Source organism: Pyrus communis, chromosome 10 (genome assembly GCF_041283825.1).
Source record: "Pyrus communis isolate YQ-2024b chromosome 10, ASM4128382v1, whole genome shotgun sequence".
In the NCBI taxonomy this organism is placed as follows: Eukaryota; Viridiplantae; Streptophyta; class Magnoliopsida; order Rosales; family Rosaceae; genus Pyrus; species Pyrus communis.
Window position 1 is genome coordinate 33,029,854 of NC_142574.1, and position 12,775 is coordinate 33,042,628.

The 12,775-nt window shown below is 38.4% G+C and overlaps 2 protein-coding genes and 1 pseudogene across 2 annotated transcripts; all 3 read left to right on the top strand.

The window, feature by feature from the left end:
• The first annotated feature begins 686 nt into the window (after window positions 1-686).
• On the top strand, window positions 687-11,022 carry LOC137728646 (uncharacterized). The gene is made up of 21 exons (XM_088677591.1): window positions 687-849; window positions 999-1,125; window positions 1,223-1,294; window positions 1,395-1,466; window positions 1,591-1,662; window positions 1,771-1,839; window positions 1,952-2,023; window positions 2,215-2,286; window positions 2,390-2,461; window positions 2,557-2,631; window positions 3,081-3,152; window positions 3,257-3,331; window positions 3,414-3,485; window positions 4,013-4,078; window positions 9,449-9,517; window positions 9,636-9,695; window positions 9,876-9,932; window positions 10,012-10,064; window positions 10,152-10,522; window positions 10,602-10,796; window positions 10,888-11,022. The coding sequence occupies exons 1-20, from the start codon at window positions 720-722 to the stop codon at window positions 10,614-10,616; spliced, it is 1,743 nt and encodes a 580-aa protein (XP_088533717.1). The 5' UTR covers window positions 687-719; the 3' UTR covers window positions 10,617-10,796; window positions 10,888-11,022.
• A 346-nt stretch (window positions 11,023-11,368) lies between these two features.
• LOC148693950 (cold-responsive protein kinase 1 pseudogene) lies at window positions 11,369-11,950 on the top strand (annotated as a pseudogene).
• Window positions 11,951-11,973: 23 nt separating this feature from the next.
• Window positions 11,974-12,775, top strand: LOC148693951 (cold-responsive protein kinase 1-like). The gene is made up of 2 exons (XM_088677592.1): window positions 11,974-12,189; window positions 12,311-12,775. The coding sequence occupies exons 1-2, from the start codon at window positions 12,043-12,045 to the stop codon at window positions 12,611-12,613; spliced, it is 450 nt and encodes a 149-aa protein (XP_088533718.1). The 5' UTR covers window positions 11,974-12,042; the 3' UTR covers window positions 12,614-12,775.

Consider the following 12,775-nt stretch of genomic DNA (forward strand, 5'->3'; position numbering starts at 1 on the left):
TCAACGAAATTGAGTAATTCAAAAAGAAAATCATACTTCTTGACGAGATGAAGAGAATGGTATATTTCTTTACTGCTAACTCGCCGTGGTTTGGCCGGAAAACTTCTTGAAAGTGGCTAACTCGAAAATGGTTAGCCATTTTCGAGCCGTTGTCCGACCAAACTACGGCGAGTTAGCCTTCGAGAAAGGTACCATTCTCTTCGTCTCGTCAAGAAGTATTATTTTTGTTTTTGAATCACTCGATTTGGTTGAGTATTGAAGAAGTTATGAATGTTTAAAGTTTAGCCAGTTTCCGGCGAATTTTCGAGTTTTCCCGACCAGTCACCTCTCAGGCTATTTTTCGGATCTCCGGCAAACATTGGGCTTCCAAATAGGTATAATCTTATTCTACACTTTCCTATTTTCATTTTGATATATTATGAGTCGAATTTGGTTAAGAAACGATTGAGTTACAAAACTTTGAAAATTGTCCAAAATCTTTTTTAACAGAAGGATCAAAATCATGGATGATGGACAATCTCAGAGACCATTTCTATTGATTTTCAATCTCATGGACCATTTCTATTGATTTTCAATCTCAGAGACCATTTATATTGATCATGCAAATTCCAGGGACCATTTTGTATAATAACCCAATATATTATTTCGTACTATATATAGGCAAGTGACATTGATGGACCAAATTATCATCTATAACGAGGTACGAGCTAGCAACAGAAATGAAGAAGCCTTCTTTAAGACTGCAGCTTACTAAGCTTGTTTTATATCATATTCTACTTTGGCAACTTGGACAGTCGCCTCATTCCAAATTCCACTGCAGAGCTGATTGTTGGTTGAGACCAGATGAAGGTATTCAGTGCCAATTTCACTCTATCTGTTTTAATCACCAGCCAACTTTCTGATTATATTACCTTTAAACACATATTTAATTAATTGATTTCAGCTAATTAAGAGGCATGACCATCGTATTTATTAATTACTTACCAAAATATTGGCAGCGTCTACTCTCCTGGCCCTTACGAGCAACTTAGGAAGGCAAAAGCAAACCACATATTGCCTTGACGTAATCTCAGAATACGGTTCAGAAATCATATGTGATTGCAATATTTCAAGGATCTCTGAAATGTATGTATAAAATAATATTTCACAAGTACACGTTAAATCTTGTTTAAAATTATATACTAACCTTTTTTTTTGTGCACTCATTTTGTGTGGCATACAGTACAATAACCAACTCAGATTTAAGTGGAACTATTATTGAAGATGTGGGTTATCTTAGCAACCTAAGGAAACTGTACGTAATCTGACTCTTTCTCTTCCCACCAACCTCTAATTATAAGTTCAACCTAATTAATTTTTTTTTTTTTTCTTTCATTCAAATATCATATCAAAAGCTCTCTAGCCAACAACAAACTTCATGGCAGGATACCTGATACCTTGAGTTATTTGAAGTATCTCGAAATCCTGTAAGTAAATATATACTAGATAGTTTTACATGAAAATTCATTGTTCATCGATTGGCGGTTTTCAACGGGGATGCTCTAGTACTTTTGAAAACTAGAAATTTGATTTGAAATTCTCTATATCAAGGGATCTATCAGGAAATCAACTTAGTGGTTTAATACCAGCAAGCTTAAACGAGTTGGATTCTCTTCAATATCTGTAAGGGCTTGACGTCACTAATTTAATTATGGAGAGTCGTCTTGATTAATTTTGATTAATTGTTTTTGTTAATATTCTTATGGTTTCATTTTCACGTCCTATGTATAGATATTTGCATAACAACTTGCTTACCGGCTGTGTACCACAATTGAGATCACTGACGAATCTTACTGTATTGTAAGTACATTAATTAATTATTTCTTTTCTTAATATCCTCCATCTCATCAAAATTTAATTTGTGATGTATTAATTCATTTCATGCAAGGTTTTCTTTCTCGGGCTTTTGCAGGAATCTGCAACTTAATAAGTTATCAGGCTCAATTCCTGAGTATTTTGGAGATCTTTCAAGTCTTACAACTATGTTTGTTCTTTACTTACACCACCTTTGATTATACTTATAGACTTATGAATTTATTTACATGCATAAAACGGACGACTTCAAATCAACAATGTTTTTGGCTTTGGTAATGGTGAAGAAAGACCTCTATATATATAATTAATCTTCTAGAACGTTAATTCCAAGAAGTCCTTTGTCAATTTTTTTTTCCATAGGGATCTGTCTGAGAATCAACTCTTTGGTAATCTTCCAAACAGCCTCGGAAAGTTGAAATCACTCGAAACCTTGTAAGTTTAAATGAAAAAAAAATCTCATCCTTGAAAACTAAATAAAATTAAAATAATAAGCAAAAGTAATTAATATAGGAGAGTGTCTCCTTCATTGTTGCAGCTTGGTGTCAGCCAATTATTTGACTGATAAAATTCCAGAAACTTATGGCAACCTCACAAGCCTGAAAGAGTTGTAAGTGTTCACTCCTGTCAATGATTAATTTGAGGTTTGCCACAAATCAATTAAATAATTAAGAGAATATGATGGTGATTGGTGAATGCATACAGTTCAATATCCGGGAATGACATCTCTGGTCCCTTACCCGTTGAAACCATAGCCAAGTGGACTAATATCGAATACGTGTAAGTAATTTTTAGCTTTACACTGGAAACGGCCTGATTTATTATGTCAACGTCTTAAAAATATCTATATTTTAACCGTTCATTGTGAATTGTGTGATAATAAATCATTTGATTTTTATTATTTTAAATTAAACATAAATAATATCTGATGAAAATTAATCGTACGATATATAATGAACGACTGAGATGTGGGGATCTCTAAAATCCTCACATGATATATCCAAAGAGAATCCGTTCCCCTTTACACTTATCAGGGGAGGCAGATTGTTTGCCCTCCTGTTTGAGTGCCTTTCTCATCTCCTCCTATTACCGCACAAAATAAAAAAAAGATGGAAAGGACATCCAAACAGGAGGACATACAATATGCCTCCCTTATCAGGTAGCAATATTATTCCCTCCCTCGTAGTATTGAGTTTTCTTAAAAGATAAATTTTTTACACGGCGTGCAGGGATCTCGAGGGAAACAATTTCAAGGGAAAGCTGACTAAAGAAATATTCAATTTGCCAAAACTTCAGTCTCTGTATAGGACATCTTCTTCTTTCTTTCACTTCGCTGTTTCTATAATATAGGCATATATATTATGATTAGAGGTTGAAAATGTATTATATATTTATTCCTCTACAGGTTCATAAGTGACCTGGCAAATGATGGTTTCCATTTACCACCAAAAATCGCCAACAGTACCAATTTCTTATATCTGTGAGTGGTTTGTTGTAATTATTGCTTCTAGCCCAGTTTGTGCCCAAAGGCCTTTTTTCATTCTTCATTTGGTTTTCTACAGAACTCTGAGGAACTGCTCAATCATCGGCCCAATCCCCAAAAGCATTGGAGAAATGATAAATCTAAGATACCTGTAATCTCACTTCTTTTGTAATTTTGCTTTTGAGTTGTCCTGTTAGTTTGGCTGGAAAGAAAATTGAATCAGTTTTATGGCTTGTTTTCTACGATTCAGTTTTAGGGCTTGTTTTCTACTCATAAGTACTTATGTTAGAAGTGTTTTCACTAAAAACTTTTTTAACTTTTTTATTAAAAATTCAAGTTATTTCTTGCCAAAGCACTTCAAAGTATTTCCTGAAAAATCATATGATGTGCATTTTTTTTTTTAGAATACACTTTTACAACCCAAAATCATTTATTACTTTTTGTGACACACGCAATCATAAGTGCTTTTAACTATTAGAAATGACTTTTAGTCATTCTATAAGCAATCTCCAACTAATCCTTAATTGCGTTATCGGACTGTTAATTAAGCACCATCTGATATATCTTTCTATGTTGTATTTTTTTATTTCACAATATATAGCCAATTACACGAAACCAGTATATTTTTAATACCAAACTCCTTTTAACTGTAAATCCACTTTGTGTTTCGTCTTGCAGAGACTTGAGCTTCAATAACTTAACCGGTGATCTCCCGTTTGTACAATCAAATATGATTTACTACATGTAAAGGAATAACATTCTTAATTGGAAGAATTTAGTGTTGAGAGAACTTGTCCCACTAACTTGGACATAAGGAATATTGCACATGGTTTTAGACTTTTGTGCTTTCAGCTTGCAGTGAGCACGCCACCTTTACAACCTGTGCTTGGAATGATGCATGTGGATGCCACACCCTAGACAGCAGGGATTTGCACTTCGGTTACTGCATCATGGGCAGCAAGGATGCCATCTGTTTTTGTATTTGTTTAATGCATGCGTGTGTGTATATGTATATATGAAAGCTGCTTCCATTAGCAGCAACACTCATCAATAATACAACCAAATATTAGAATTAATATGGTATCAGAGCGCAAGAGTCATCGTGGGGAACTTCTTGGCTGCTGTGAACCGAAGTGCTGGCAGAAAGCGCACAGTGGTGATGCTTCTTGACATCAAGTAGCTGCAGGCCCATCAGTCTTCGACTTTGAATTTCAAGTGCTTGCTGCAACTCAGCTTGCTCCTCCAGCTTCCTCCTCCACAGCATATCTTGAGGATTGTAAACAGCGACATCTGTTACTGCAGCAACCAGTGCACTGCAAGCTGCACACTCGCTGCCTTGCCATCGCAAAGCTGCTACACAGCCATCGTCGCTGCTCTACCTGTCACAGCCATTAAGCACAGCCGCAGAGCACAGCCAAGCACAGCCACTGCACACTGACTGCCGACATGGCAACTGACTCTTCCAGCAAACACACCAAATATGAAGATCCCAGCGATCCTCTTTATCTTCATCACTCTGATCAGCCTGGAGCGATCCTCGTCACACACCCTTTGAATGACGAAAATTACTCCACTTGGAGCCGAGCCATGGCCATGGCCCTCAATGCCAAGAACAAGGAAAGATTCATCAATGGATCCATTAAAAGGCCCGAGTCTGCATCCACAAGTGAATTCCAACAGTGGACTCGTTGCAACAACCTCGTGAAATCCTGGCTGCTCAACTCTGTCTCGAAAGATATCGGAGCAAGTGTCATCTACAACAATGTTGCAGCTGATATTTGGAATGAGTTGAAGGAACGTTTCTCTCACACAAACAGTGTACATCTCTTCCATATTGAACAAGAGATACATGGAAGTGTTCAAGGGAATTTGAACATTGGTGCATATTATACCAAACTGAAAAGTTTTTGGGATGAACGTGATGCCATGTGCACTCTCCCAACCTGTACATGTGGAGCTGCAAAAGAATTAATGCAGTTTCAGCAAAGTCAGAAAACCATGAAGTTTCTCATGGGCCTCAATGAATCCTACGCTGCGGTTCGTGGGCAACTTTTACTTATGGATCCCCTCCCTGTTGTCAACAAAGCTTTTTCACTTATTATTCAAGATGAGAAGCAAAGAACAGTTTCAATACATGCTCCTGGAAGGTCCTCAGTCACCGATACCGCAGCTTTCGCCGTGCGGGATAACATGCGAAACTTTGGTAGGAATTTTTCTCCAAGAAATTCCCATCTAAAATGTGGTCGTTGTGATGCAACTGGACACACTTCAGATACCTGTCGTGCACACCTCAAGTGCGACTACTGTAATTGGAAAGGTCACACCATTGATCAATGCCGCAAACTGAAAAAGGCGAAAGACAACAGCAATTGGGGAGATTATCAGGATCGCAGGGGTTTCAATTCCAAGGCTAATCATGTTGATACCCAGCCAACGCCTCCAGCAACATTTCCTTCGTCCTACAGCCTCACTTCCGAGCAATATCACAATCTGCTCAACATCTAATCATGTCGGTACCACCTCTACTATGAATAACTTGTCAGGTAGAGTTTTTTGTGCTTCTGCTCTCAATAAGGGAAGGGACTGGATTTTCGATACAGGCGCCACAGACCACATGGTCTGCTCACCAAGCTTAATGACCACAAGTGTTCCGGTATACAATCGACAAGTGCACTTACCCAATCATGCACTTGCCGATGTCACACATATTGGCACAGTTCATCTCTCGAATGATCTCACCCTTCACAACGTGCTTTGTGTTCCATCATTTAAACTGAATTTAATTTCTGTCAGCAAACTCACTAATACCTCATCTTGCTTTGTCATCTTCACTGATAAAATGTGTCTACTTCAGGGCCAACGATCGGGGAAGATGATTGGGACGGGAACTGAACGAGAAGGACTCTACTACCTTGATAATGTGATGAAAACCAGGTGCAATTCAGCGTCAATTGTTGCCTCTTCCTCTTCTCAGCTTTGGCATCAACGCCTTGGCCATCTTTCCAACAAGACCTTACGGCATCTCTCTACTTGCATTAAAAATTTGAATTTTTGTAGCATTGATGATTGTTTGATCTGTCCATTAGCCAAACAAACACGTGCTCCTTTTCCTTTGAGTTCTATCACCACAAAGGCTCCTTTTGAGTTAATTCATGTTGACATTTGGGGAGGTTACCATGTTCCCACTATCACAGGGGCACAATATTTCTTAACTATTGTGGATGATTTCTCAAGATGTACATGGGTTTATTTAATGAATCACAAATCAGATGCACGATCTTATCTCATTACTTTTATCCACCTTGTTGAAACACAATTTTCCACACGAGTCAAGGTTCTTCGTAGTGATAACGGTCCAGAATTTTTTATGACCCAATTTTTTTCAGATAAGGGGATTCTCCATCAAACAAGTTGTGTCTCTACTCCCCAACAAAACGGGGTAGCAGAGCGCAAACACCGCCACTTACTCAATGTTGCTAGAGCCTTACTTTTTCAATCTCATCTTCCTAAGAAATTTTGGGGTGATGCAATCCTCACTGCCACTTATCTCATAAATCGAACTCTCACTCCTCTTCTTCAAGGCAAATCACCCTATGAAATACTTCACCACAAACAGCCAGCGTATGCACATTTGCGAGTGTTTGGTTGCTTATGTTTTTCTTCCACCCACCACCATCGTCCCACAAAATTTGATGCAAGAGCCACACGGTGTCTTTTTCTTGGGTATCCATATGGCACAAAGGGATATCGAGTTTACGACCTTCACACGGGTAAAATCTTTATCTCCCGTGATGTTATTTTCCATGAACATGTGTTCCCTTTTTCATCTTCTGCTGCAGTTTCACCACTTATGTTTCCACATACTCAAGATACTACCTGTGATGATCCCATCATTCATCCGTCCATTCTACTGGAGCAGGATTCCATCGATCCATCCTCTTCTTCGCCGGTGAGTCCTGTTTCGGTTTCATCTCCTTTTCTTTCCACCTCACCACCTCGTCTTAAACGACCCACTCATGCACCTGGTTATCTTCAACAATATCACATCGACATCAACCTCCCTTCTCGGTCCGTCCCTTCATCTCACTCGGCGTTGACCAAAGTACCAGGTACTCCTTACCCTTTGTCTGATGTCCTCACATACGATCGTTTATCTGCTCGACATCGTGCTTTCACCACTTCCATTTCAGCTGCCATAGAACCCAGCTCATTCTCACAGGCTATACGCGACCCTCACTGGCGTTTCGCTATGGAAGAAGAACTGGCAGCCCTTGTTGCGAATAGGACATGGTCTCTGCAACCATTGCCCCCTGGCAAGAAGCCGGTTGGATGTAAATGGGTTTACAAAATCAAATTTCGATCCGATGGATCCATTGAGAGATATAAAACACGCTTGGTTGCCAAAGGTTATAGCCAAATTGAAGGCTTAGACTATCGAGAGACCTTTGCTCCGGTTGCAAAATTGACTACAGTTCGCCTACTCCTTGCTGTTGCCTCGGTCCAACAATGGCACCTCCACCAGCTTGATGTTAATAACGCTTTCCTCCATGGTGATCTTGAAGAAGATGTCTACATGTCCTTGCCTCCTGGTTTCGGACGAAAGGGGGAGACACGAGTTTGTAAACTTCATAAATCTTTGTATGGACTTAAGCAAGCATCTCGTCAATGGTTTATCAAACTCTCTTGTGCTCTTAGAAAGGCCGGTTATCAACAATCCAAGGCAGATTATTCATTGTTCGTCCGAAACCATGATGGTAAATTCACTGCCCTCCTTGTCTATGTTGATGATATTATCTTGGCAGGAAATAACATACAAGCAATTGAAGATACCAAGTCTTTTCTTATGAAGCAATTCAAGTTGAAAGACCTTGGCCAATTAAGATATTTCTTGGGCATTGAAATTGCTCGCTCTAGCAAGGGGATCACTCTCTCACAGCGAAAATATGCCCTTGAAATACTTGAGGATGCAGGTCATCTTGGCGCAAAACCAGCCACCTCTCCTATGGAGCAAAACTTATCACTCAGAAAGGACGAAGGACAATGGGTTACTGATCCTTCCTCTTATCGACGACTTGTTGGGAGACTAATCTACCTGACAATCACGCGCCCTGATTTGGTGTATGCTGTCCATATTCTTAGTCAATTTATGGAGAAGCCTCGAACTCCACACTTGGAGGCAGCCCAGCGAGTCTTACGATACGTTAAGCACACACCAGGGCAAGGTATTTTTCTTTCTGCAAGAAGTCCAATTCAATTGAATGCTTTTTGTGATGCGGATTGGGCCAGATGTCGAGACACACGACGTTCTACCACCGGATACTGTGTATTTCTTGGAGAATCCTTGATCTCCTGGAAAAGCAAGAAACAAAATACTGTGTCACGTTCTAGTGCAGAGGCGGAGTATCGTTCAATGGCAGCAACTTGTTGTGAAGTCACTTGGTTGAAATCTGTTCTACAAGACTTGGGTATCAAACATGAACGTCCAGTCAAGTTATATTGTGATAATCAAGCGGCACTTCACATCGCTTCGAATCCGGTCTTTCACGAAAGAACCAAACACATAGAAATTGACTGCCATCTTGTACGAGAAAGGGTTCAAAGTGGAATGATCGAGACATCTCACATCTCAACCATGAAACAACCAGCCGACATCTTCACAAAGCCACTGAGCTTATACCAGTTTACGACTTTGCTTTGCAAGTTAGGAATAATCAACATTCATTCCAAACTTGAGGGGGAGTGTTGAGAGAACTTGTCCCACTAACTTGGTCATAAGGAATATTGCACATGGTTTTAGACTTTTGTGCTTTCAGCTTGCAGTGAGCACGCCACCTTTACAACCTGTGCTTGGAATGATGCATGTGGATGCCACACCCTAGACAGCAGGGATTTGCACTTCGGTTACTGCATCATGGGCAGCAAGGATGCCATCTGTTTTTGTATTTGTTTAATGCATGCGTGTGTGTATATGTATATATGAAAGCTGCTTCCATTAGCAGCAACACTCATCAATAATACAACCAAATATTAGAATTAATATTTAGATTAATTACAGGTCTGAGCCTTGTTAATTACATGCGTTAATATGATATATATACGCTTAATTATGTTCAGGTCTTTTTCTAGAAATATGCTTAACGGGAACATCCCGCTTTGGATCTTTACGCCCTTACAAACTAGGATGTATGTCTTCATATTCTGAACTGAAGTGAAAAGAACTTTCATTTCGAACAGCTTTAATTTTTTTGCTCATATGTACAAATTAATTAATGAGTTTGATGCATGGTATTTTATCTTTTAGGGATCTTTCGTTCAACAATTTTTCAGCAATAGACTATGCAGTACCAAACAACCAACAACTGTGAGGATTTGTTTCTTTTCCTTAATGTTTCTGTTGACGAAATAGAATGGTTCCACTTCCACTACTAATTGAATCGGGGCTTTTGTTTAAAACTCCACAATTATTGTTGCACATCACTTGAGTTGGTAAAATTATCAATTAAGAAATTTTTTGTTTCATGACCTTGAACTATTTTTTCAGGAACTTGTTTGCCTGCTGCGGCAACTCCTCAACCACTGCATCAGATTTGTTATATACGTATGTTTCTTTTCCGTTTTGCATTAGTAAGAGACTCAATCATCAGAGCCTTGTATAACATATTGGTAACTACTTTTAGGATGGGTCCATTTGAAATGAAGAACACATACTGTCCTGAAAACAAACCAAAGTGTAAGTTTATTCTTCGGAAATCGGCATCCTGAAAACAAACTAAATGCCGCAGAATATATTATGATATGTGTTAATTTTTTCTTGCAGACCATTCCTTGTTTATTAATTGTGGTGGTGAAGAAACAACTGTTAATGGGCATAAATATGATCAAGATAATGACACGTCCCTCTTTTACACAAGTCCAAAGAAAAACTGGGCTTACAGCCTTTCCGGAGACTTTGGTGCGCAAAATATTAATACTAGTGATTACATCAAGAGAATGACATGTGGATTAGTTTCCAATACTGAGGCACCGTTGTATGAAAATGCTCGTCTGTCCCCATTATCTCTCAAGTATTATGCTTTTTGTTTGCGTAAAGGCAAATATACTGTGACGCTTCATTTCAATGAAATTGTTTACAACAAGAATGCAGACTATACTAGTTTAAGAAAACGCGCATTTGATGTATATATTCAGGTAACAATTCATTTTTTGGGTCATATTATTCTACTATTATTTATTGGATAATATTATTCTCAGTAAATTTTGTTGCAAGGTAAGAGGAGACTAAATAATTTCGACATTAGAAAGAAGGCGGGAAGTGTAGAAAAACCAATACCGGTAAATCTTTCAGCTGAGGTTGTACATGATAGTGATCTGTTGGAGATCCACTTGTACTGGCGTGGAAAGGGGTCTATTAGCTGGCCTAGTTTTAATGGACCCCTAATATCAGCTATTTCTGTGACTCCTTGTAATACTTTATTCCGTTAATCAATTCCTTTTAAATTTATTTTGTTCAAATTATCACTCATGTATTATTACTCTCTTCCCACTAATTCCAGAGTTCGAAATTAATCCCGACAAACATAAAGGTCAACGTGCTGCATTGATTACGATTGCTTCAATCGTTGCTGCTCTGCTGCTTTTATTGTCTTTTGCTTGGAGGATGGGCTGGCTGTCAAGCAAAGAGGTCCACAGTAAGTGTCTATAAACTGCATGCAAAGCTACAATTATATACTGCATTGCGATACGAGAACATGTCCTCTTTGATACACCAAAACGAAAAGAATTAAAGTTGTCTGATTGATATATGTTCTTGATGCATTTTTTTCTCTGAACAGAAATCAAAATAGGTGAAGAAAAAATAGGTGACGAGCTTCAAGATAAATTTATCACCGTCAAAGAATTAATAAAGGCTACTGAAAATTTTAGCAACAAAAAAAAACTTGGGCGTTTTGGGACAGTTTATAAGGTAAACTTATATACTTGCATACATTCTATTATTTTTGTAATTTTGGTTTATTCTATATTTTTTTTTTGTGGATGAAGGCAGAACTGCATGGTCATATTGTAGCTGTGAAGAAACTAGATCCCGCTCAATTTAAGAAAAACATCGAAGACCTGAACAAGGAAATTGGCACCATAAGGTCATTACAACACAAAAATATCCTTCAACTGTTGGATGTTTATATTGATAAAGACCTCCAACTTCTTGTTTACGAGTACATGGAAAAGCAATCCCTTGCCGATATCTTATTTGGTAATGTATTTTCTACTTCTTTTTTACTTGTACTGTAATGTTTTGATGCATATAATGGTTTTAAAACTATCATGAAAGACGAATACAACATATAACGTATTGAAGTGTATGCAACTGCAGGCTCGAGTACTTCTAGCACATTCAAGCTTGATTGGAATACAAGGGTTAATATTTGCTTGGGAATAGCAAAGGGTTTGAATTATCTACATGAGCATCCGAGAGTACAGATTCTTCATAGGAATATAAAATCCGCTAATATTCTTCTTAATGAAAATTTTGAGGCTAAGATATCAGACTTTGGATATGCAAGTCTTTATACCAAAGAAGCTAAAGTTAAGGTCATCACAAGAGAAGTTCCGGAGTAAGTGAACAAGTAACTCACCAGTTTTATGAGGCAAATATGAGGCAAATTTAAGTCTATGTAAAACTAAATGCTTATGCTAACTACAGAGGCTACATGGCGCCAGAGTGTTACCTCGAAACAAATGACATAACGTACAAAGCGGATGTTTACAGCTTTGGGGTGGTCATACTTGAAATTGTTAGTGGGAAGAGAAACATATTGAGCAAATTAAACGAGGAAACTCAGGTTCTTTTAGATAGGGTAAGTAAGAGTGATGACAGGGTTGTGCTTTTGTGTTTTCTTCTCTATATTTGATTATGCATTTTTAGGTGTGATTACGCATTCAAGCTTGATGCTAACAACCCATCCTGCATATGTGCAGGCTTATCAAGCACTTGCCGAAGGAAATTTGAAGAGCTTGGTTGATAAAAGTTTGTATAAATATGATGAAAAAGAAGCCCTGGTCATTATGAAATTAGCAGTGTATTGCACTACTCTAGGTCCTAGTGTCAGACCTACAATGTCTGAAGTTGTGAGTGTCCTTGTTCGCGAAAAAACCCTTGACGAGGTTTTTCCACACGCCAAGCTCACTGGCATTGGCAATGTTGCTGGTTCCACCTCTTTGGGGAAGGCTTCAGCAGCATCAACTTCGTCTAATGATCACGGGAAAGAATTTCTAGGTTGAACAAGTTTCATATGATTAGCATTAGGCGTTCTTGAATTGCCACCGTTACTGGTGTGGTTTAATCTTTTTTGTGGTTTCTTTCGCATCCTTATGAACTTTGTGAACCCTTTCTTCCAGCAACATGTTATATCAAAACATTGAGGTGTTGGTTTTGGTTTGAAA

Excerpts from the sequence above, each read along its gene's own strand:
- LOC148693951 (XM_088677592.1), top strand. The coding sequence starts at position 12,043 with ATGGCGCCAGAGTGTTACCTCGAAACAAATGACATAACGTACAAAGCG. Across the intron at positions 12,190-12,310 it reads CTCAGGTTCTTTTAGATAGG|GCTTATCAAGCACTTGCCGA; the intron begins GTAAGTAAGAGT and ends GCATATGTGCAG.
- LOC137728646 (XM_088677591.1), top strand. The coding sequence starts at position 720 with ATGAAGAAGCCTTCTTTAAGACTGCAGCTTACTAAGCTTGTTTTATAT. Across the intron at positions 1,295-1,394 it reads CTTAGCAACCTAAGGAAACT|CTCTCTAGCCAACAACAAAC; the intron begins GTACGTAATCTG and ends TCATATCAAAAG. Across the intron at positions 2,287-2,389 it reads TTGAAATCACTCGAAACCTT|CTTGGTGTCAGCCAATTATT; the intron begins GTAAGTTTAAAT and ends TCATTGTTGCAG.